Source organism: Barbus barbus, assembly GCF_936440315.1.
Source record: "Barbus barbus genome assembly, chromosome: 1".
Taxonomy (NCBI): Eukaryota; Metazoa; Chordata; class Actinopteri; order Cypriniformes; family Cyprinidae; genus Barbus; species Barbus barbus.
Genome location: NC_136729.1, coordinates 25286240 through 25308023, shown reverse-complemented (window position 1 = coordinate 25308023; position 21784 = coordinate 25286240). Strand labels below are relative to the sequence as shown.

At 39.1% G+C, this 21784-nt stretch overlaps 1 protein-coding gene across 3 annotated transcripts in view; it reads left to right on the top strand.

Moving 5' to 3' along the window:
* LOC306872218 (RNA-binding protein 33-like) overlaps positions 1-21784 on the top strand; it is a 55680-nt gene that overhangs the window by 26104 nt on the left and 7792 nt on the right. For 2 of the 3 annotated variants that reach the window (XM_079420709.1, XM_079420708.1), the window contains exons 11-18: positions 1093-1219; positions 1398-1747; positions 3362-3649; positions 3799-4089; positions 5341-5931; positions 9286-9450; positions 15877-16044; positions 17325-17413. In XM_079420709.1, coding sequence (XP_079276835.1) covers positions 1093-1219; positions 1398-1747; positions 3362-3649; positions 3799-4089; positions 5341-5931; positions 9286-9450; positions 15877-16044; positions 17325-17413 — 2069 coding nt within the window. The remainder of the gene's footprint in view (positions 1-1092; positions 1220-1397; positions 1748-3361; positions 3650-3798; positions 4090-5340; positions 5932-9285; positions 9451-15876; positions 16045-17324; positions 17414-21784) is intronic. The other variant, XM_079420710.1, reaches the window with a different exon arrangement.

Genomic DNA, 21784 nt, shown 5'->3' with positions numbered 1-21784 from the left:
ACATAAATGCCATGTCAGATGCTTCAGTTATATTTTTGTAAATTTCGCTGTTGTTGATGAATGAATGTTATAGTGTTCTGAATGATTGAAGCTTAAATTGAGGTATTTGACATAAAAGGCAACAAATATTGATCTTTGAGAATTTGTCAGATACCTGAACAGCAGAAATGAATAGGTTGCAGAGTGTGTTTTGAGACACATGAGGCCTGTCTCCAAAATGACAGCAGCCTGTGTTTGGCATTTGTCTTTCCCATTCCCTCTCTATCTCCCAGGCAGATCATAACTGGTTACATATTGAACAGATCCATGGGTATTTACGAAAGATTAGCCCCCCGAAAGGACATGCTCCTTTTATCAAACGAATGCAAACTTGCAAAGGTATTGTGAATGTACTTAAGCTCCCATTGTGCTACAGGAGCTGACCTTTTGAATAGAGCAATGGAGTCCACAATAACAATGTGATCCTCTCTCGCACCCTCCTGGCCATTGCTTAGCTAAGCTGCCTGATTGACTTTCTGTTAAGCAACTTGGCTGGCCTTGGTGACACTAACTTGGCCGACTGAAGATCAGAGCTGAAAACGTGGATTAAAAGTTTGATTGCATCTTAAGTCATTTATAATGAGTAAAGAGGTGCTAAGCATCACAATTTGCTGGAGTGTGGCCCTTTTGAACGAAGGCTAATTTCTTAAGAGCAAAGGATATTTTTAAAGAATAAAGGAGAGGGGATTCGTATTCAACTGCAGGATTAGTAAGGATCGTTATCTTTCTCTCCTCTGGAAAGGTAGAGGGGGGTTTTGAGTTTTATGAGCAATGGGTTAGGTAAGCAATGAGAATGGATAAAGATTTATATTCAAGGGTGTATGCAAATCGTTGTCTTTCTGCCTAAAATATTCCTCAGTGGTATATGCTGATGGTTATGATCTTAATATGGAGAGCTACATTTTAAATAAGAAGATAAGGAGCACAAATAAGAAGCTTTTTAGCTTTGAAAATCATGTCAACAATAATATTTTGGTGCTGGAATAGTCATAGTGTTTTCTATGGAGTCAGTGTGATATATTTTTTTTTTTGCCTTTGTCTGTCCTCCTCCAGGCTCCTCCTGATTTCCAGCAGCATCTCCAAGGGAATTTTGGCCCACCTCAACGGCCTCTGCCACCCCAGGATCAATGGAGAGGACCACCACCACATCATCAGGATCCAGAGCACTTCTTCCCTGGTGGTAAGGTCAAGTTAAGGTGGTCGGTCCCACTGGTTGCATGCATAGACTATACCTGCATGGTTTTAAAGATCTGTTTTGACTTTTGTTATTCTATCCAGTTGTTTACCAGCAACTGAAGCAGTCAGAATTGATGCTGCAGGTTTCTGGCTTCTCTTTTATTCCCTTTTCTCTTTTCTAGAACCACGTTTTTCAGGCCAGCACATGTTTGACCAGCCAGGCCCTGCCCCCCTCATGAATAACAGTGTTCTTCCGATATCGGGTCAAGGCCCTCCATCTTTCCCCCCACAAGGGGGTCTCGGAAGTCCTGGATTTGCTGCTCTGGGGCTCAGGCAGAACCAAGGGCCTCAGGGAGGAGGTATTTTCCAGAGCGAGCCCCCTCGGCTGGGTCTGCCCCCGCAGCATGGAGGCCCTCCAGGCCCCCCTGGTCCCCGTGGCTTTGTGGGTCACAGACAGCCCTTCTCGCCCCAACAGCAGGGACCCCCCTTTAGCCCCCAGCACATGCCGTTTGGTATGCAGGTACGCCAGAGAGTAAGTTAGTTCACTAGAATCTGCATGGCCTTGCTGGCGTGTTAAACTCTGCATGTTATGCTGCGTTCCAGGCAACCCGTAACTCGTGTTTTTCCAACCTTCTACCCGTGAAAGTGCACTGGAACGGCAGTCAAACCCGTGACTTCCCACCCGTGAACTCGTACTAGATCGATGTGCACCCAGTGTTTATGCAAGTGGTACACAGTGAGAAATAGACTTTAGGACAATATAACGTTGCAATCAAATTAATAATAATATAATAATAATAATACACACACGATTATGTATTACACTGACAAATAAAGTAAACTGTTAAAACTTAAACTTGAGATTTATACTGGGGCACAATAGATTTATACTGGGGCACATGCCCCAGTAAAAGGGGTCTAGCGACGCCCCTGGTCTGAAACCATAAGCCCCGTATGGTCCGCCATGCTGGTTTGTTTACATCTAGCTACCACAGTTCCTTGCGCTCGGCAGTTTGACGTGACTTGCCTGGAACGCTACAAAGTCGTGAGTCGTGGTTTGAAGTGGGCTCAAAAACCTGCTGGAACGCAGCATTAATTTACAGCATGGCATGGAAGTAGCATGAAAAATATATTAAAAATAAAGTCAAAATATTGGGTTTTTAGTGTCTTTTATTTGGAATTTAATCAATTTAATGTGCCTTTTCACAGTCCTGGAATTTGGTAGGAAATATGGCAGTCTTAGACTCCTGTTCAAAAGCTTGGGGTTGGATTTATTTTAAAAATGTTTTTGAAAGTAGTCTTGTGCTCACCAGAGCTGCATTTATTTAATCATACATACAATAAAGCAGTGATATTACAAAATATTATTACGAATTAAAATAACTTTTGTTTTTGACAATTTATTCTTGTGAAAACAGCTGAATCTTTAAAAGCCATTACGCCAATCTTTAGTGTCATATGATCATTCAAAAATGAGTTTCTTTTTTCAAGATTATTTTATGACTAAAGATTAAAAAAAAACAGCATTTAGTTACATTATAAATGTCATCACTGTCACTTTAATCATTTAATTTTCCTTGCTAAATAAAAGTGTTGATTTAAAAAAAAAAAAAAAATCTTATTGACCCCAAACTTTGAACAATCATGTATATGACAAACCTAAGGTGTTTTGGTTTGGTTGGAAACCATTGTAAGCCATGTAGGTGTAGTGGTCCACTGTGACAGGAGAAGCTGCTGTCTTCATTTTAAGCAGCAGACAAGACTGCCCTCTTGTGTTAGCACTGTTTGTCAGTTCATGGTTATTTGAGGTCACTGGGTTAGTTGTTACACATCAGAGGTCTAGCTTTCTTTCATGAAAATATTTCCTCTTGACTGTCATCAAACACAACTTGATATTATTTTTTCTTGGCTTGAGATATTAACTGGTTTAATTGTGGCAAATTATTTGTCTAAGTCTACTGAAATATTATACAGGGCTGACTTCTAGAGTACTCCCATTACAACTGGCCTATATTTCAGTGTAAATGCCCTAAAATTGGATCTTATTCATTTGTACACTCAAGCCTACAGCTTTGCTTTATATTATGTATTAATATTTGATTTTGGGTCTCATTTTGGCTGTATTCTGTTGTTTTGTGTTATTCAGGGTCTAATGCAGCAGCCCCTGCACCATGATCTGCCACTATCCCATCAACCCCTGCACCAGCAACAGCAACAGCAGCACCAGCAACACAGACAGAACATGCCCCCACAGGGTCTGCATCACTCCCAGCCTCCACAGCAACAGCACCACCAACACCACCCAAGGGACCAACATCCCATGGTGCACCTGTCCCAGCCCCACTTCCACCAATCGATTCAAAGTGGCCACAGACAGATGCAGTCACGACCACAAGGCAACCAGCAGCGAAACAACCATGTCAGACCCAAAATGGTTAGCCATTCAAATGTGTATTTGTTGCAAGAGAGTAAGATGGCAAAATAAATATTTATTATAAATAAACAGATTTCATTCATGTCAGTCTTTGCTGTACTTCTTTGAATGTCAACCCATTTATCTGACCACTTCCTCCTCTTCTTCAGACGCGTCCTCCTCCACTGCAGCAGATTCCTCCTCAACGCAACAGCAACCTCCGTGAGCTGCCCATCGCCACAGGCAACAATAATAACCGCCCGTCAGTGCCTAGTGGGCAAGCAAAGCCTGTTACCAGGGTAACACAGAATGTTAGGCAAGTGCAGGCTGCTGGTGCTGGACCAGCAGGAAGGGGAGGATTTGTGGCACAAGGGCAGGGAGCTGCCAAAGCACCAGAGCAGCCCAGTGTGCCTGAGATGAAGAAAGAGTGTCCAGTTGCACAGTCAAGCACCACTCCAGAGGTAATACTGCGTTGCATGATCATGTGGAGAGGGGTAAATTTTGAGCATGTTTTCCACCCATAGACTTTTGCAGTAGGAGTATTTAAAATGCTGGAATTGTTCTGTTTGAACTTCATTTTTCCACTGTAATGGCCTCGTGATTTAGTTTACGTGTAGCATAGTCCTATTATTGTTGTGGCTGATTGTCTCACCTTTTTACTGTTTTTGTACTGATGCTTTCTGTTAAAGCTTTGTTTTTAAGCTGAATTCAGAATCAACAGTAAAATTTTCTGACCTGAGTTTTGCCATGAAAATAGCCATAGAAGTTGGCATGCCATTTAAAAACATCTTTTGAAAATGTATGCCTTAAATTAATAAACTCTTTAATTGTAATTGGGCTACCATTGACCTCTGTGCTGTGTGCACGTAAAGAAGTAATGTGCAAACTAGGGTTGGGACGATGGCTGACAGACATCACGATGTTGAGCCGGCATCGTGATTTTCCCCCCTCTCCCGTAATCCGCTGCATCCCTATTCCATGTAAGGAAAGGAAATAAAGTGTACTACAGAACCCCTAAAGGGAATAAATATCCTACGACATGGGAGGAAAATTTTTCTTTCTCTAACAATTATATCGTTGGGTAATTATAGGCTACCGTATATAGATTGCGGGCATCAGGGAGCCGCTATTAATATACAGGGCATTGAAACCGCTTTCGAATGCCTGCTCTCATTTTACTTTCACTTTCGAGATTCACGATCACACAGACTCTATGAAGCGGCAGTACTTACCACACATTTTACAAGATTAGGTATTTGTCAGTGGTGCATAGGATCTGCAAATCATTCGCCATCGTCCTATCAGTCATCTCTCCTTAGTCTGTGTATATGGAAAGTGAACTTTCATGTACTGTTATGTTACAGGCTACCGCTAGCAAGTGGCTAAACATGTGGCTCCGTAGAGTGCGTTATTTGTTTTCCGTTACTTTCTGAATACGGATTCACACTTCAGGCACACCTCTAGTCCATCACAATGTTTCACTGTAGACATTGTCCAATACCAATTTGGTAGATATCGCCCAACCTTAGTGCAAACTGTATTTATTCCTTCAGATATGTTGTGTATACTTGGGCAGGGGGATGAACACTGAAGCTTGATTACACTAAAACTAAACTAACTTAAACTTAATATATATATTTTAATATATTTTTACACATTTTTTTCATCATGCTAAAAATGTTCATCTAGATTTTTTTTTCGTCATTGTTTAGGACCCAGATGAAGATGAGGAGACACGTCAGTACAGACTGAAGATCGAGCAACAGAAGCGTCTGAGAGAGGAGATCCTCAAGCGCAAAGAGCAGCGCAGGCAGATGCAGGCTGGTATGCGCAAAAAAGAACTGATGGAACGGATCAGCGGCCAGAACCCAAACCAAACTCCACAAATTCAGTTCCCCACACCCAACCCAACCCCAGCAGCCCAATCCCCTCAGCCGGTCCCTTCACTGATCTCTAACGGAACCCCCCAGAACCCTTCGACAGGCCTTAGTTCCCCTCGTCCAAATGTGAAGGCCCGTCTGCAGAACACTAAACCTCTGGCACAGACTTCAGGCTGGTCTGGGCCACAGAAGCAACAGAGCGCTGGTCCTGATGCCAGCCAGCAGGGCCAATGGCAACCGCAGCAGAAGAGGACCATGACCCCACAAAACACTCAGAGACAAGGTGCTGCTCAGACCAGCCCATTAGAAGGGCCATTGGGTCAGCCTCAAGCTGGAGGAAAGAGAACAGTGATGCAAAGAGCGAGCAGCATAGAATCTCCTCAGGTTCCTCAGAAAGTGCGAGTAGTTAAGCTTCTGGGAGAGGTGAGTGAATTTGTTATCGGTTTAAACTCTAAATGTGATCTTTAAAGTTCATATGCCACTGATTGACTTTTTGTCTTTGTCCTTTGGTGGTTTTCTTGAAGTAGTTGTCACCAGAGCTCTTTATAGAATAAATCAAAGAACTCTGAACGCGACAAGGTGGATTTCCAAATTACTCTAAAAGTCAGGGTGTATACATTTTTGACCGCTTAAGTTTTTAGAGCTAAAAACTCTTTAAAGCATAATGCGATTTTCTCTTTTTGAAAGAATCGATACAGAAAGCGGTCTCAGTGCTGGGATTTGTGACACCACACTTAATTGACAGAACACTTTTACCTTTCAAGCCCATAAATGGTACTATTCTGGCGTCATTAAAGTGAGTCGCTTGGCATTTGCGCCTTTGTTGAGTGACAACAGATCCAGACATTGTAAAGGTTTGTGTCTTCTTTAAATCAAGGTGCTGTTGCATGTGACGACTTGAGAATGGCCTAATGGAAGTTTATGTGGAGTCATTTAGCATTAAGACTGGAGTTTGAGGTGCTTATTTACAAATCTGAAGGGACATTTTCTGCATCTCGACCAAGAAAAGAAGGACCCAAGGATGATTTATGGGCTCTAAGAGATGATTTGCTGCATTGAATGAGGAGAAAACATCCTCTTCCAGTTTCCTGCCTGAAGCGTAGCTAAATATTTCCTTTGAGTGCCGGATCTCTGTGGATGAAGATAACTGTGTGTCAACTTAGTTAATAGAAAGCTACACGCAGCTATCTGAAGTGCCGTGGCTCTGACTGACAAAGAGGAAGAAGGGGGAGGGGGTGTCAGACCGAGAGAAGCTGATCCTTTAGGTGCTTCTCTTCTCCTGCTGTCAACCTCAGCCGCCTGACAATGGTATCTCTCTTTCTTGTTCTCCTTTCTAACTTGCGCTCACTCGGTGTTGCTTTCTTCATCTATCTCGTCTCGCCTCCCGCTTTATCCATCCATCAGCTCATCATTGAAGTGTGTTAGAATAGGTGTCAGACCGTGGACATCTGCAATTAATCTTCCTCCTCTACGTTGATATCGGTGTAATAATACCTGTGAGAGTCTGGGAGAAAGAGAGATGGCGGATTTGTATTTTTCCCAGCTTAGCCGTACAGATAAGAGCAAATTAAATTTTCATCAGGATGAATACAAAGCCTGTGCCGTACAAAAGCACATGGGGGATGGAGGTGACGGGGTGGGTGGGGGAGGGGGAGGTGCTTGTCAAGTGTCATCATCCCGCCCCGGTGTATCTGATAGATGTAATCTGAAGGTGTGGATTTTGTATTGAGTTAGATTAATCCATTAAACCCCTCAGATGGAGACACAATTGAGATAATGCACATGGGTTTGAAAAAGACAGATGGGGAGAAAAGGATGAGTGTAGCAGGGTTTGGCAATTATGTCTTTGTTGTAGACTGAAGGAATGTGTTTACAGGGCGCATATTTGATGCTTTACCAGCCTGAATATACTTGTTGCTGTCGGATAAGGAATACATGTTAATGTTTGTTTCTCTTTGTAGTGGCCAATAATGAATTTAGGGATCAAAGTTAAAGTGACGTGTGGCCAAGTATGGTGACCCATACTCGGAATTTGTGCTCAGCATTTAACCCATCCAAGTGCACACACACACACAGTAGTGAACACACACACCGTGAACAATGCTGTGGCGCCTGGGGAGCAGTTGGGGGTTCGGTGCCTTGCTCAAGGGTCTCACCTCAGTCGTGGTATTGCTGTCTGGCCTGATACAGCTAACATACTCATTCTTGTTCAAATGTTCCTGTACCGAAAACAGATAGTGTATAGTGTTTGTGTCCACCCCAAAAAAAACATTGATGACAGCACAAACTTGAAACAGAATTTTCGATAAGGATGTCTATGATGTAAATATTAAACATAAATTTGCATTTAAACTAATTCAATTCTTATTTCAACACAAGTAAAGTGCTGAGCTGATTGATTGCACAGTGGCACAGACACACAAGTGTTCTGAGTGCTCGTCTTTCTCCCAAACACTGTTGGAAAGTTTGAAAAAATATATTTTTTTCGATAGTATGTTTCAATAGCATATTTTCTAACAAGGGAAAAGAAAGAGAACGCCTTTTTTTTTTTTTTTTTTTTTTTTTTTTTTTTTTTTTTTTGCATGCGTTGTTTACCATTTGTTCACTCAGCGCACACACACCATTTGGATTCAAACTAAACTGTATGATTAAGAAAAATATTAACTGTTACATATTTTCTATATTGCAAATGGTATCTCTGTGTAAACCTACTGGCACAGACAGACCAGTTTGTTAAACTGTGTACTTTTAAATTAAGGTGACATATTTAGATAAAAGTTTAGCATGTGCAGGATTGATACATCAGCCAATGTGTTTGAGTTAAATAGAGAAACATTTAATTATGTAAAATTATTCAAAAGTGATTCAAAAAGGCCTTCTTATCCCAAGGTCTGATTGTACCTTTTCAGTTCAAAATAAAAAATATATTTTTGCTCGCATATCTAAAAACAATTATGGATCCAAAAAAACCCCACAGTAACACTAACATATAGACACAAAATCCTTTTACATTCAACATAACACACGGTCAAAGATCAGAGTTTTCTAGTGACACAGTTTAAGCCAGTTTACCTGAGAATTTTTGTGACTAAGTATATCTCACAACTGTTGATATTCAGATGACCGATGACAAATTAAGAAGAGCATAGCAATTCATTAAATGTGTTGAGATTGTGTGCCGTCTGTTGTCAAGAGAATAGGGGACATCTTTCCCAGCTTACCCTATACAATATGAAAATCTCCCTTTTTGTGAGATTTAGTGGTCCGTGAGGCCATTTTCAAGGCCTTCTACATCTAAAGACTGCCATCAGATAACGTAGACATGTAAGTTTCCTGAAGAGGAAACAGAATGACTGAGAGTTTAGAGGAAGAGCCAGAGACAGTTTATCTCAGAAAGGACCACATCCATGGCATTTGTGCCCAGAAATGCAGTCATCTCTGTTCTGAAAGATGTTTAATGAATTCAGCTGTACCTTATTCTCCGAAAATGATCTCTGTGTCATCCCAAAATCAGAGCACATCACATAATTGAACACTTTTGTCGGCTTATTTGGTTACTCTGTGCCAGTTTAAACTGATCACACATTTCTGTATGCTTTGGGCAGCTCTAAAACTGCCATTGTATTCATTACCTTGTGGTACCCTCCTAGCTGTAATTACCTTTAATTGTGGTGCAGTCAGACTTTAGCATGATGGACTGTAATTTTTTGTTATTTTGTGTGCCGCTGGAGATTTTCTTTCTGTGTGGGTTGTAAGATGCGTCTGCTCTGTATTCAGCAGGCAGATGCCGGTCCCAACACTGGTCCCCCGCAGCAGCAACAACCAATTGGTCGGCCTGCCCCTCAACAGAGACTTGGTCCCATCAGGAAAGTTACCATGGCAACTGGTGGTGTACAAAATCAACAACAGGCTGGCCGTGGCATGGCAAACCAAACAAACCGGGTATGACATTGAATCTGGATTACTCTCATAAGCCCTTAATTGGGCAGGTGCACAATGCCATTTTGCGCAGCTGACACTAAGCCCTGATGCTGATGGTGCTTTCGAATCATATCCAAATGAATGTATTTACCACGTTTTTTAAGCCATGGCTTTCTGAGTTGGGAATGTCTGAATTAAAGCATTATGGTGGAAGCAAATTGCTGTTAGTCATAAGATGTAACTGTAAAATGTTTTTATGCATTTTGTGCATAACTGCATTACTGTTGAGGAAAATGATCAAACTTGCCAGAAAGCAATGCATTTAACTTGTTTGATGAATCTGATCAAATTCCCCATCTCCCATCATCCTCTGAGGCACCACAAGAGTGGAAAAATACACCACAGTTGAAATGTTTGGGGTCAGATAGATATTTTTTATTTGAAATTAAGGATTTATTTAGCAAGGATGCATTAAATTGATCTCAAGGGACAGTGTTACAAAAAACGTACAATAACTTTATATACATAAAAGAATCCTGAAGCAGCATGTTTTTAACATTACTAATAATAAATGTTTCTTGAGCACCAAATCAACATACGTATTAATATGATTTCTGATGGATCATGTGACACTGAGAACTGGAGCAATGACTGCTGAAAATTCAACTTTGCCATCAAAGCAATAAATTGAATTTTAAAGTATATTAAAATAGAACAGTTATTTTAATTAAATTGTAATATTTATCAATATTACTGTTTTGCTGTATTTTTGATCAAATAAATGCATAAGAGATGTTCAAAAACATCTTACTAACCCCGAATGTTTGAATGGTTGTGTACATAAAACATAATTTACACTGGGGCTGTCGCGATTCGTGGATTTTAGTCACTAGTCGATTTTTAAAAATCGTCGACTTCATTTTGCTTGCGTCGATTATCCGGTAAAATACCGGGAATTGGGGCATTTCATAAAACACAATATTAGACTATTTTCTAAGGCTGCATGATAAATTAAACACACTTAAAAATCATAAGCATAATTGTGAATTCACAAATGCTATGATTTAATTGCGATACAGTATATGCACTTTATTTCCATGCGTGTAAGTCTCTCAGCGGCTCTGGTCACAGAAAACATGTAAATCATTTACATGTGGAGCGTCTCAAACTCATCTCTGCATGTTGTTGTGAGTTTGTGTTTATTATAACGTTCATCTGGGAATGCAACGCGCACCATTTCATCAGATTTGTAAGGTAAATCATTTGTAAATCTACACAAACACACTAACACAGGAGAATACATCGCGATTTCAAAATAAAAGCTCAAACCCTCACTCTGAGTTTACACGGTTTGATGTCCACATATTCATTTAATCACAGCGGCTGTAGCATTTCTGTCCTAAAGAAATGGCCAAATATTAAAGATTAAGTGGACATTTGAATTAAAGGGTGCTTGGTCAATATTAAAGAAGGATTAGATCGCGCAGTAATGTGTAAAAATAATCATCAGGCCGTCGGCGCCCCCTGCGGTCCTTTGTTGTGATGCGTAATCTACATTAGCTCTGTTGTTTATAATACAGTATGTATTTTAACAGTTTTGTTCAATAAAACCATATGATTTCTTGCTTTTGATACTTTATTTGAACTAATTATTATTGCATCATTGCTATTATATATGTACTTTGTCATTTTAAAAGCTGTTGTTCACTTATATCTATGTTTATTACCACACAACGATTTATTATCATTATAGGGCCCTATGAAATCAGTTTTATTTTCAAATTCATTTTTTTCCATTTTCATTTTTCTATACTCTGTTTTAATGGTTAGATTAATTGAGTTTTACAGTTTTATCTTTACCAAATTCTGTTTTCCATTATTTTATGGATTCCATTTGAATGGTTCCATTAAATTGTAATAATCAAAAGCATCTCCAACTAACTGATTTTATATTAGTTATTTTTATTTTATTTTATTTTTTAGAAATACTCTACATTTACATTTTTCACCTAAATAAATTCTGGTAAATAATATTTCTGGTAAATGCTCCTTTAAAAAGTGTTTTTGCTGATAATTGTATTATTAGACTGACAACATATCCATGTGTTCTATTCTTACACTATAATACTGAACTGTGATTTCAGTGATTTGGACTGAGACACCTGCTTCTTGCACTCTGTTGCACTTCACTTTTGCTTTAAAAAAGGATTTCATAGAAATTTGGATTTCATTTGGTTTAATAAAATATTCTTAAGTAAAATAGTAGATTTTTTTTTTTTGCAGGAAATTAATCGTTTAGATTAATCGATTAATCGATAAATTAGTTGATAGATTAATCGAAATAAAGTCGTTAGTGGCAGCCCTAACTTACACACACATTTTGCTCTTTGTTGTTGTGTTAGCTCTTAAAAGTGTCATGTCTTTGCCAGGAAGTGGATAAGTGAACTTGCCTATGGAATTTTCAAAATCACTTGAATGCCCATATCAGTATTATTTTATTCAATCATTAATTTTGACCGGAACTGTTGCTGTTGCTCCTGGACTTGTATAGTGTTGTCCAGAATATACAATTCAGTCTTTGTTAGGCTCTCTTTCCCTGTCATAAAGAGCTGTTCTAAGTGGTTCTTCTCTCCCTCACGCTTCAGCACTAGTAAAGACGGCAGATTTGGTTTCCTGCTATGGCTCAGCTGTGTCACTGCTTTCCTCAGGGGACTGGTAGCTGTTTTGGAGGAGAGCAGGAGCAGTAATGATATGGAACAGAGTGCCAGGTGTGATGATATTGACAGGCTGAAGCAGGAGAGATGAAGATCCCTTGGCCTTTTCAGCACGCTGCCGTCTCTGTACAGTAGTCCATTCTCAGGGGATAAATGCAGTGCTAACATGTGTCAGTCAGTCACAGCAGAGCGCCTTCCTCCACAGCCACTCACACTGTCTCAGTCCGACTGTTTTGCTGCATCTGCCTGAGCTCTCGTGTTGAGTCAGATATTCTAAACACTTTCTGCTGTTTACTGATATAACTGTGGCCTTGTAAATCACTCACTGACATTCTACCCAGTGTCTTGCTTGGAGCAAAAGTGAATTGTATACTCAGTATGTGTAAGTGGTGAGAGGGCATCTAGCTCATAGCATTGGGAACCCATAAGGGATTTTTCAGCGTGCCTGCTGCACTTTTGATGCCTCCCTTTCATTTAAAAAGCACTGTGTGGAATGGAATGAAATGTCTTTGCGTTGTACTGGAATATTTTATCATTACTCCAAATTTAAACGCAAGGTAAACACAAATTTTTATACTTTTAAATATACATTTGTCAACACAATATATAAACATTAAAATTTTTACTGTAATTTTTCTTTACAGAAATTAATGCTTTTATTCAGAAAAGATGCATTAAAAAGTTATAGTGAAGACATTTATAATTGTGATTTTGTATTTCAAATAAATGCTGTTATTTTGAAACATCCTAAAAAACCTTTCCACAAAATTAAGCAGCAAAACTGTTTTCAACATTGATGGTAAGAAATGTTTTTTTTGGAGCACCAAGTCAGTTTTCACTCTTGCAGACTTTGAAGCATTTTCAGATTTAACATTGTTTATATATTGTATATACACACACACATACATACAGATGCACATACATACCCTGGCATTAAATTGCATAAATCTTGTTTATGCTGCTACATGCATTTCTAATGCAACGGCTGATGGAGTGATGGCAAATTTGAAGAAATCTCTTTTGACATTTACATTTAGCAGATGCTTTTATCCAAAGCGACTTACAAAGTAGAAGCAATCAGACCAACGACAGAGCAACAATATACAAGTGCTATGACAAGTCTGTTAGTCTAGCACAGGGGTCTCCAACCTTTTTTACACTGCGGACCGGTTACAGTTTGAAAAAATTGTTGCGCTTAGTTTCTTCTTCTTGTGGTTTTAAATAGCTTGAAAGTGTAAATTGGCAAATTAATCTGCGAATCACATGCCGAACTGGTCTGGACCTGGTCCGTATATCACGGATCAACTGCGATCCGTTTAAGCCTTATAGCCTATATGACAGATACGAGCAATCTTTTAATTGCTAATTTAACATGAAATCGTCAAATTGCTACTCTATATCAATCGCATACAACGAGAATACAGAATAATTAGAACAATCATTTACGCACAACAACTAACAGAGCGTCATATATCTATACACATTTTCCCCAGAACTTTCTCGCGACCCGGTAGGAATTCTTCCACGGCCCGGTAGTGGGTCGCGACCCGGTGGTTGGGGACCTCTGGTCTAGCAAGATGTCATGACTGATTGCAATTCAGCTTATTATCTGCAATTGATATTAATTAAAAAATATATTAAAATAGATGACTTGTTTCAAATTATATTTCCTAATATTTTTTAGATTACTTTTGATCAAATAAATGCAGTCTTGGTGAGCGTAAGAGACTTTTTTTCAAAAACATTAACAAATTCTTTCTGAGACAACAACTTTTGAACGGTAGTGTGATTCTCCAGAATTTCAGTTCAAATTAATTTTGAAATAATGTTTCATGTTTTTGGTTAACATCCAAAGCAGTTTAACAAGGAACAGTGCCTTGAAAAAAACCCTTTATTGCCTTTATAAAATGAGAGGCTTATGCTGAAGCGTTATGTCTCTGGTTTGTGCCCAGCACAGAGCTTTGCTTTCAAGGCCAAAGAGCTCCGCTTCAGTCTCAACAGACCACAACATTTTCATTCACCAGGTTTTGTCACATGGCCTCTAGCAGACTCCAGGCGTGACTTAATGATGGCCTTTTTAAAAAGTCTCTTCCCTCCAGCCGCTTCACAGGCTTAATCAGTAAAGTGCTGAAGAGATTGGTGGACTGTCTTTCCTACTTCAGAAAAAAAGCATTGTTGCAACTGGTTTTCCTGGCCAGTAACTAGTTACAAGTAATTTAGTTTTTGCAGTAACTAGTAGTATAACTAATTACTACTAATTACTGATTTCAGTAATAATATTAGTTACCATCCATAAAACAGCTTAGTTACTCAACCCCGCTGATTTAAAATCCAACAATCAAATAATTCCTGATTTATTTTCATAATTTTCACGACTCGTACATGCATATGCTGTCCCCAGTGCAGCAGGCAAGCTTGGAATATGGAAAAGCTTACATTCAGCAGATAGAAATATTGCATTATATTGATTTTGTATCTTGACTTTGTATTGATCTGAACACCGTTGTGTAAGTTGTGGCTGTATTTTACTCTGGCATTACATCCCACCCACATCCCTCTGATCATGTGGTACATAATATTATAATTAATCTTTTTGGAAAATTAAACTGTTTCTTACAAACTTTTGTGATTTGATAAAATACATAATGAAATATAATCGTATATGGGTAACGGAGAAATTACAATTAGCTTCAAGCTACACATGACAATTAATGAGATTAATACAACACTTCTACTTGAATGTCATAATCAGTCACTATTGAGTGTTTGCAATAACTTCTGACTGCGATCCAATGTGGATTTTGGTAAAATGAGGCAGAAATATGTTGTTAGTAACATTCAAGAAGAATTTTATGTGGAAGATAGTCACAACTTTAGTGGGGCGTGAAGAAAAAGTAATGTAACTTGTAGTGTAACTATTCATTATACTGTTGCCAGATTATACTGTTGCCAGAACGTAATAAGTAAAGTAACAATACTACTGCTGAAAGGATTAACTAGTAATGAGTAATATATTACATTCTTTGAGTAACTAGCCCAACACTAGACGCAAATACACATTTATTCACTATATGAAGGAAAGGAAAGGATGTGTCGTGTTGACCCATACTTGGAATTTGTGCTCTGCATTTAACCAATCCAAGTGCGCGCACACAGCAGTGAGTAGTGAAAACACACACACACACACACACACCGTGAACACACACCTGGAGCAGTGGGCAGCCATTTATGCTGTGGCGCCCGGGGAGCAGTTGGGGGTTCGGTGCCTTGGTCAAGGGTCTCACCTCAGTCGTGGTATTGAGGGTGGAAAGAGCGCTGGACATTCACTTCCCCCACCTACAATCCCTGCCGGACCTGAGACTCGAACCCACGACCTGGTCTGGCAGGGATTGTAGGTGGGGGGAGTGAATGTCCAGCACTCTCTATATGAACTAAAATTCAGTAGCTTTGATTATTTAATAACTGTTAATTCAGTCAAGGCTACAGGAAATTAGTTAATATGGTTTAGCTTGCTTTTTGAAACCATTTATTCATATCTGATAATATAAAAATTAAATGAGTACAAATTAGAACGTCTGTTTTTAAGAGCAATTACTGTCTTGCGATATTTCTGATGAACAGCTGTACAAAAATGGCTAACGAATATAACAATTAATTAAAGATCCTTAGTTCCAGTGTACTGTTAATTGTTCTTTCCATCTTTATTCAATATTCCTCTTCCTGATGTCCACAGGTGGTAGTTCGGGGTCGGGCGCGAGGCCGTGGTGGGGGGGGTGTGATGATGCAGCAGAACCCAAGAGCTCAGGATTGTCAGAGAAACACTGTCTGCATTGAAGGTTTATCCACCACCACAACCAACAAACAGCTCATGAACCTTCTCAACTCCATTGGCCCTGTTGAGGTAAGGCTTCCTTAAATTTGTTTCTCACTTATCAAAACACATTTCTGTCTTTTTCTTTTTATTACTGATCAAGCATCAAAAGGGGTGTAAGTGTGAATTTTATGTATAACTTGCTATATCATTGTTGCAATGCCCTGAGCTTCCAACAACAATTTGATGATGGCACCACTTGATGGCCAAAGAGCAAAAAACAATGTTTTTAAGTATTTGTATTTAAAGTATACACTACTAAGTATCAACTTCAGGCTGTTTAACCATTCTGAAGACAATATCTTCAGAAAAAAAAAAAAGAAAAAAAAAATGTAATTGATATCGATTTAAACAGTTGGTTACACTTTATTTTAAGGTGTCCTTGTTACCGTATAGTTATACATTGAAGTACGGAGTAATATTAATTAACTACATGTACTTACTATATGGTTAGGGTTTGGCTTGGGGTTACTTGCATGAAATTATGCATTATTATTATAATAGTAAGTACATGTAACGTATAACAACAAGAACACCTTAAAATAAAGTGTTACCAAACAGTTTAATGCATCTGTAGTTCCAGTCAGTTTGATCACTTTGTAAATGAATGTACTAACAAACATACACTTGTCACATGTACTCGGAGAAACATTCAGAAGCACAGAAACTTGTCAACTTTGCCCTGCATCTTTTATTACTAAAATAGCTTAAGTACTGAAATGCTTCATTATGTTTCTCAGCTAAGTGGTGGTAATGTTGCTGGATTTGAAGTAATTAAACTCACGATTAGTAAAGGCATGCTGCACAGGGAATTCATATATGCACAGTCTTCAGAATTCTAGATCGATCAACCCATAGATAAAGTATCTAATGGAAATTTTTTATTTGTCTAGTCAAAATTTGCTCTGCACATTACCTTTTCTGTGCTGGCAAATGACTATTGTTTTTGTGGGAAAATATACAGCTAGGTGATTGATTATTCGCCTCCATGTTGTGTATTAAAATCATTTAATGCACTCCTAGCTGTAAACTATCCTTCACAAAATACCAAGAGAAAGATTTGTTTCCTGTTAGTGACCCTAAGAATAAACTGGGTAGAGTGGAGAGTATTCCTCTAAATTTTTACAATAGCGCCATCTAGCTGTGTGCATTCAGGGCTGTACTTCTGTATGATTTTCTCCCAGCTTTTGAGGTGTATCACCCACTGTTACAGTGCAAAGTAACAGAGGTTATCTCCTACTGAAACACACAGAGGAGCATTTAGATTCTAAAACCCACTGCTAATACACAAATTGATGGTTATTTTGTAGATGTTTACAATGTTGCCGGAGCAGCAGAAGGCCATTGCCAAGTTTGTGAACCCTCAGCATGCAGCAAGTTTTCTGCACAGCTTTCACAGGTACACTTTTTAAATTCAAATCTGGATTGTGCTGTTTGTTTATACACAATGCATGAAAATGAATAGAGCCGTTGACATTTTATGGATAATTAGATTTTGGGACTTTTTTTCTTCATATTTTTATAGAATGAGGCCTATTCACACCAAGACCAAATATTCATTTTTAAATGTCTGTTATAAATAAGATTTTAGGGATGTCAATTTTAGATCATTCCCATGATCGATCGTTGTTTAAATTAACGATCAATGAATCGATTAATCGTTAACCTTAATACTGCAAAATGCGTCTATTGCGGTGACATCCAGTCACTGGCATGACAGATGTGCAAATGCCACTCAAAACGCCCGCTTCCTCACCCGATTGAAAGGGGATTTTAGTCTAAATAAAAGGCTTGTAGCAGGAGTGTAAAATGATGATAAAATGGATTATGATTATTTGATGAAATGAAGAGAACGTATTGTAGTCATGTTTGGGATCAATTATACTTTGTTGACTGTTTCATCCTGTCACGGAGACCGCTAAACGCACCTTTTGAATTGTTTCCTGGTGCTCGTTGTTGCATTTTAAAACAATCGTAATGTTTGCAATTGTCAGCATTTAAAATAAAATGATCCCAAAAGTAACTATCGGCGCATTGCTGCTGTGCCGCGCAATCAGTGCATCGCTTCCACCAGCAGTGCTATACAGCAAAACACACTGTTGTTCACATGAAACATTTTAATGCGAGGATTATGACACAAGTGAGGTAGCCTTCAAAGCTTTACTTATAAGAGAAATAATGGGTTAGCAGCCAAATGTTACATCACAACAATGCTTTTGGATTTATGCTGTTCGAGCCCATATGTTTAAAGCCATACGCGGCTTTGTGTTCGTTTTTGCGGGTTAGTCACAAATTTCCATAGATATATGTAGATGCCTCATTAGTGACTGTTTTTCTATGGGCCACTATATGCAAGCCGTCCGTCATATTGTAACGGTCAACTTGACATCATTCACCATAGCAATCACTGAATATTCGAAAGATGCCACAATCCTGCACAGAACGGCTCAACGGCTCTGTGCGAACCCTACAGTATGGTGAATGACGCCAAGTTGACCGTTCCAAGATGGCGATCTGTAGATGCGCCATCTACGTGCGTGGAGCGGTCCAATGGGGTATCTATACATATCTATGATGAATTTCCATGAAATCTTTTATTTTCCCAAATCTTCACCGTCTCACGCTCTAATTTAGCAGGTTTATTTTTTAATTCGCTTATCTCTGTTTTTGCATCTCTTACTGTGGTTAACGTGGGTGGGAAATGAAAGATTTTGTGGTCATGAATTAAGAATTTGTTCCTATTCGTTCCATGAATTAAGAATTTGTTCCGATTTATTAATTCATTCCCTCATTTTACTTAAATTATGGGTTATCTAGGGAACAAATTATTGAAACATGGATCGTGGCCACAAATTAATACAAACCCGATTCCAAAAAAGTTGGGACACTGTACAAATTACGAATAAAAAAGGAATGCAATAATTTACAAATCTCATAAACTTTTATATTTTATTCACAATAGAATATAGATAACATATCAAATGTTGAAAGTGAGACATTTTGAAATGTCATGCCAAATATTGGCTCATTTTGGATTTCATGAGAGCTACACATTCCAAAAACGTTGGGACAGGTAGCAATAAGAGGCCAGAAAAGTTAAATGTACATATAAGGAACAGCTGGAGGACCAATTTGCAACTTATTAGGTCAATTGGCAACATGATTGGGTATAAAAAGAGCCTCTCAGAGTGGCAGTGTCTCTCAGAAGTCAAGATGGCAAGAGGATCACCAATTCCCCCAATGCTGCGGCGAAAAATAGTGGAGCAATATCAGAAAGGAGTTTCTCAGAGAAAAATTGCAAAGAGTTTGAAGTTATCATCATCTACAGTGCATAATATCATCCAAAGATTCAGAGAATCTGGAACAATCTCTGTGCGTAAGGGTCAAGGCCGGAAAACCATACTGGATGCCTGTGATCTTCGGGCCCTTAGACGGCACTGCATCTCATACAGGAATGCTACTGTAATGGAAATCACAACATGGGCTCAGGAATACTTCCAGAAAACATTGTCGGTGAACACAATCCACCGTGCCATTCGCCGTTGCCGGCTAAAACTCTATAGGTCAAAAAAGAAGCCATATCTAAACATGATCCAGAAGCGCAGGCGTTTTCTCTGGGCCAAGGCTTATTTAAAATGGACTGTGGCAAAGTGGGAAACTGTTCTGTGGTCAGACGAATCAAAATTTGAAGTTCTTTTTGGAAAATTGGGACGCCATGTCATCCGGACTAAAGAGGACAAGGACAACCCAAGTTGTTATCAGCGCTCAGTTCAGAAGCCTGCATCTCTGATGGTATGGGGTTGCATGAGTGCGTGTGGCATGGGCAGCTTACACATCTGGAAAGGCACCATCAATGCTGAAAGGTATATCCAAGTTCTAGAACAACATATGCTCCCATCCAGACATTGTCTCTTTCAGGGAAGACCTTGCATTTTCCAACATGACAATGCCAGACCACATACTGCATCAATTACAACATCATGACTGCGCAGAAGGAGGATCCGGGTACTGAAATGGCCAGCCTGCAGTCCAGATCTTTCACCCATAGAAAACATTTGGCGCATCATAAAGAGGATGATGCGACAAAGAAGACCTAAGGCAGTTGAGCAACTAGAAGCCTGTATTAGACAAGAATGGGACAACAGTCCTATTCCTAAACTTGAGCAACTTGTCTCCTCAGTCCCCAGACGTTTGCAGACTGTTATAAAAAGAAGAGGGGATGCCACACAGTGGTAAACATTAGGGGTGTGCTCAAAATATCGATTCTTAGATACATACCGATATAATAAAAAAAGATACAGTATCGATATTCTAGCCCTTAGTATCGATACTCCGCCCAGCCATTAGGGGGCGCAGCGGCGCCCGCGAGTTTCAAAAAAACTCATGGAAAATGTTAAAGCAAGATGTAGCATTTAAGTGATTTCATAGTGAAATATGTTATGGCAGTAGTGTCACAAAAAAGAATTATAAGAAGATTTAATAAGAAGTTAAGAATAATAAGAAGAAGATTTTGTGCTTGTGAGAGCTCAGACTGTACCCTTGGAAAGTTAAATGTTGACTTGTGGTAATTTCCAGATTAATACAATTTGTGTACAATTAATCAGAGCACTTAAAGTTGCAAATATTTAAGCAAAATGCACTTTGTTATAATGCACTTTTGTCTTCAATAAATTGAAGAAAAATGCAGAGTTCTGTTTGTTGAGTAAATGTGTTCAGCATTAACTAATTGGCTCTGGCCCATGTATTTTTATTGAATCGTATCGAATCGTGTCACATTGTATCAAATCGTATCGAGACAGCTCTGTATCGAGGTACGTATCGAATCGTGACCTGTGTATCGAGGTATGTATCGTATCGCCAGGTTCTCCAAGGTATACAGCCCTAGTAAACATGGCCTTATCCCAACTTTTTTGAGATGTGTTGATGCCATGAAATTTAAAATAAACTTATTTTTCCCTTAAAATTATACATTTTCTCAGTTTAAACATTTAATATGCCATCTATGTTGTATTCTGAATAAAATATTGAAATTGAAACTTCCACATCATTGCATTGTTTTTATTCACAATTTGTACAGTGTCCCAACTTTTTTGGAATCGGGTTTGTACATTGTAGGACAATAAATTCCCGCTCGTGTCCCACAGCCCTGTCAAAGCGCAGTGCCCGCTTTGAAACCGTCATCTGGGGAAATAGAATACCCAAGACATGTCACTTGTCTAGCTTTGAATGGGGAAGAATGCAACGCTCAATATGGCTGCTCAAACGGAAAGCCCCACCTTCTGAATGAAAGAGCCAATCGCTAATTGGTAAAGTTAGCGCGTCACTGCAGCTGCTGTTAGAAGTCCTGGTTGCTATAGAAACAGTCAGCGCTCTGAGACGTGCGCATGTTCACTGGCTGGTCTAGCCTGAAAAAATAAGCTTTTTATAACGCTATTTGAGCAAAAGAAACAACATATGGTCTTAAGCTTGGCTCACACTACAGAAGTTTTAAAATCCGAACTGATTATGAAATCTGGTTGCAGCACACACATAAGAAGAATCTTCGCAGATTTTCTTCCCTCAAATCTTAAACATGCGCACAATACAAGATTTGAATATTGTGGCGCATCACACACTACAAGATATTAAGATGATCATGCCAGACGGAGCGCCTCACGTGATCTCACGCAGCAGCTCGTCAGCAATGTTTACATATGTTAGCTAGCGTGCTAGCAGCTTTCTGCACTCACCTGGTACATTCAAAACCTGGGCGATTTCACTCCAGCGCTTC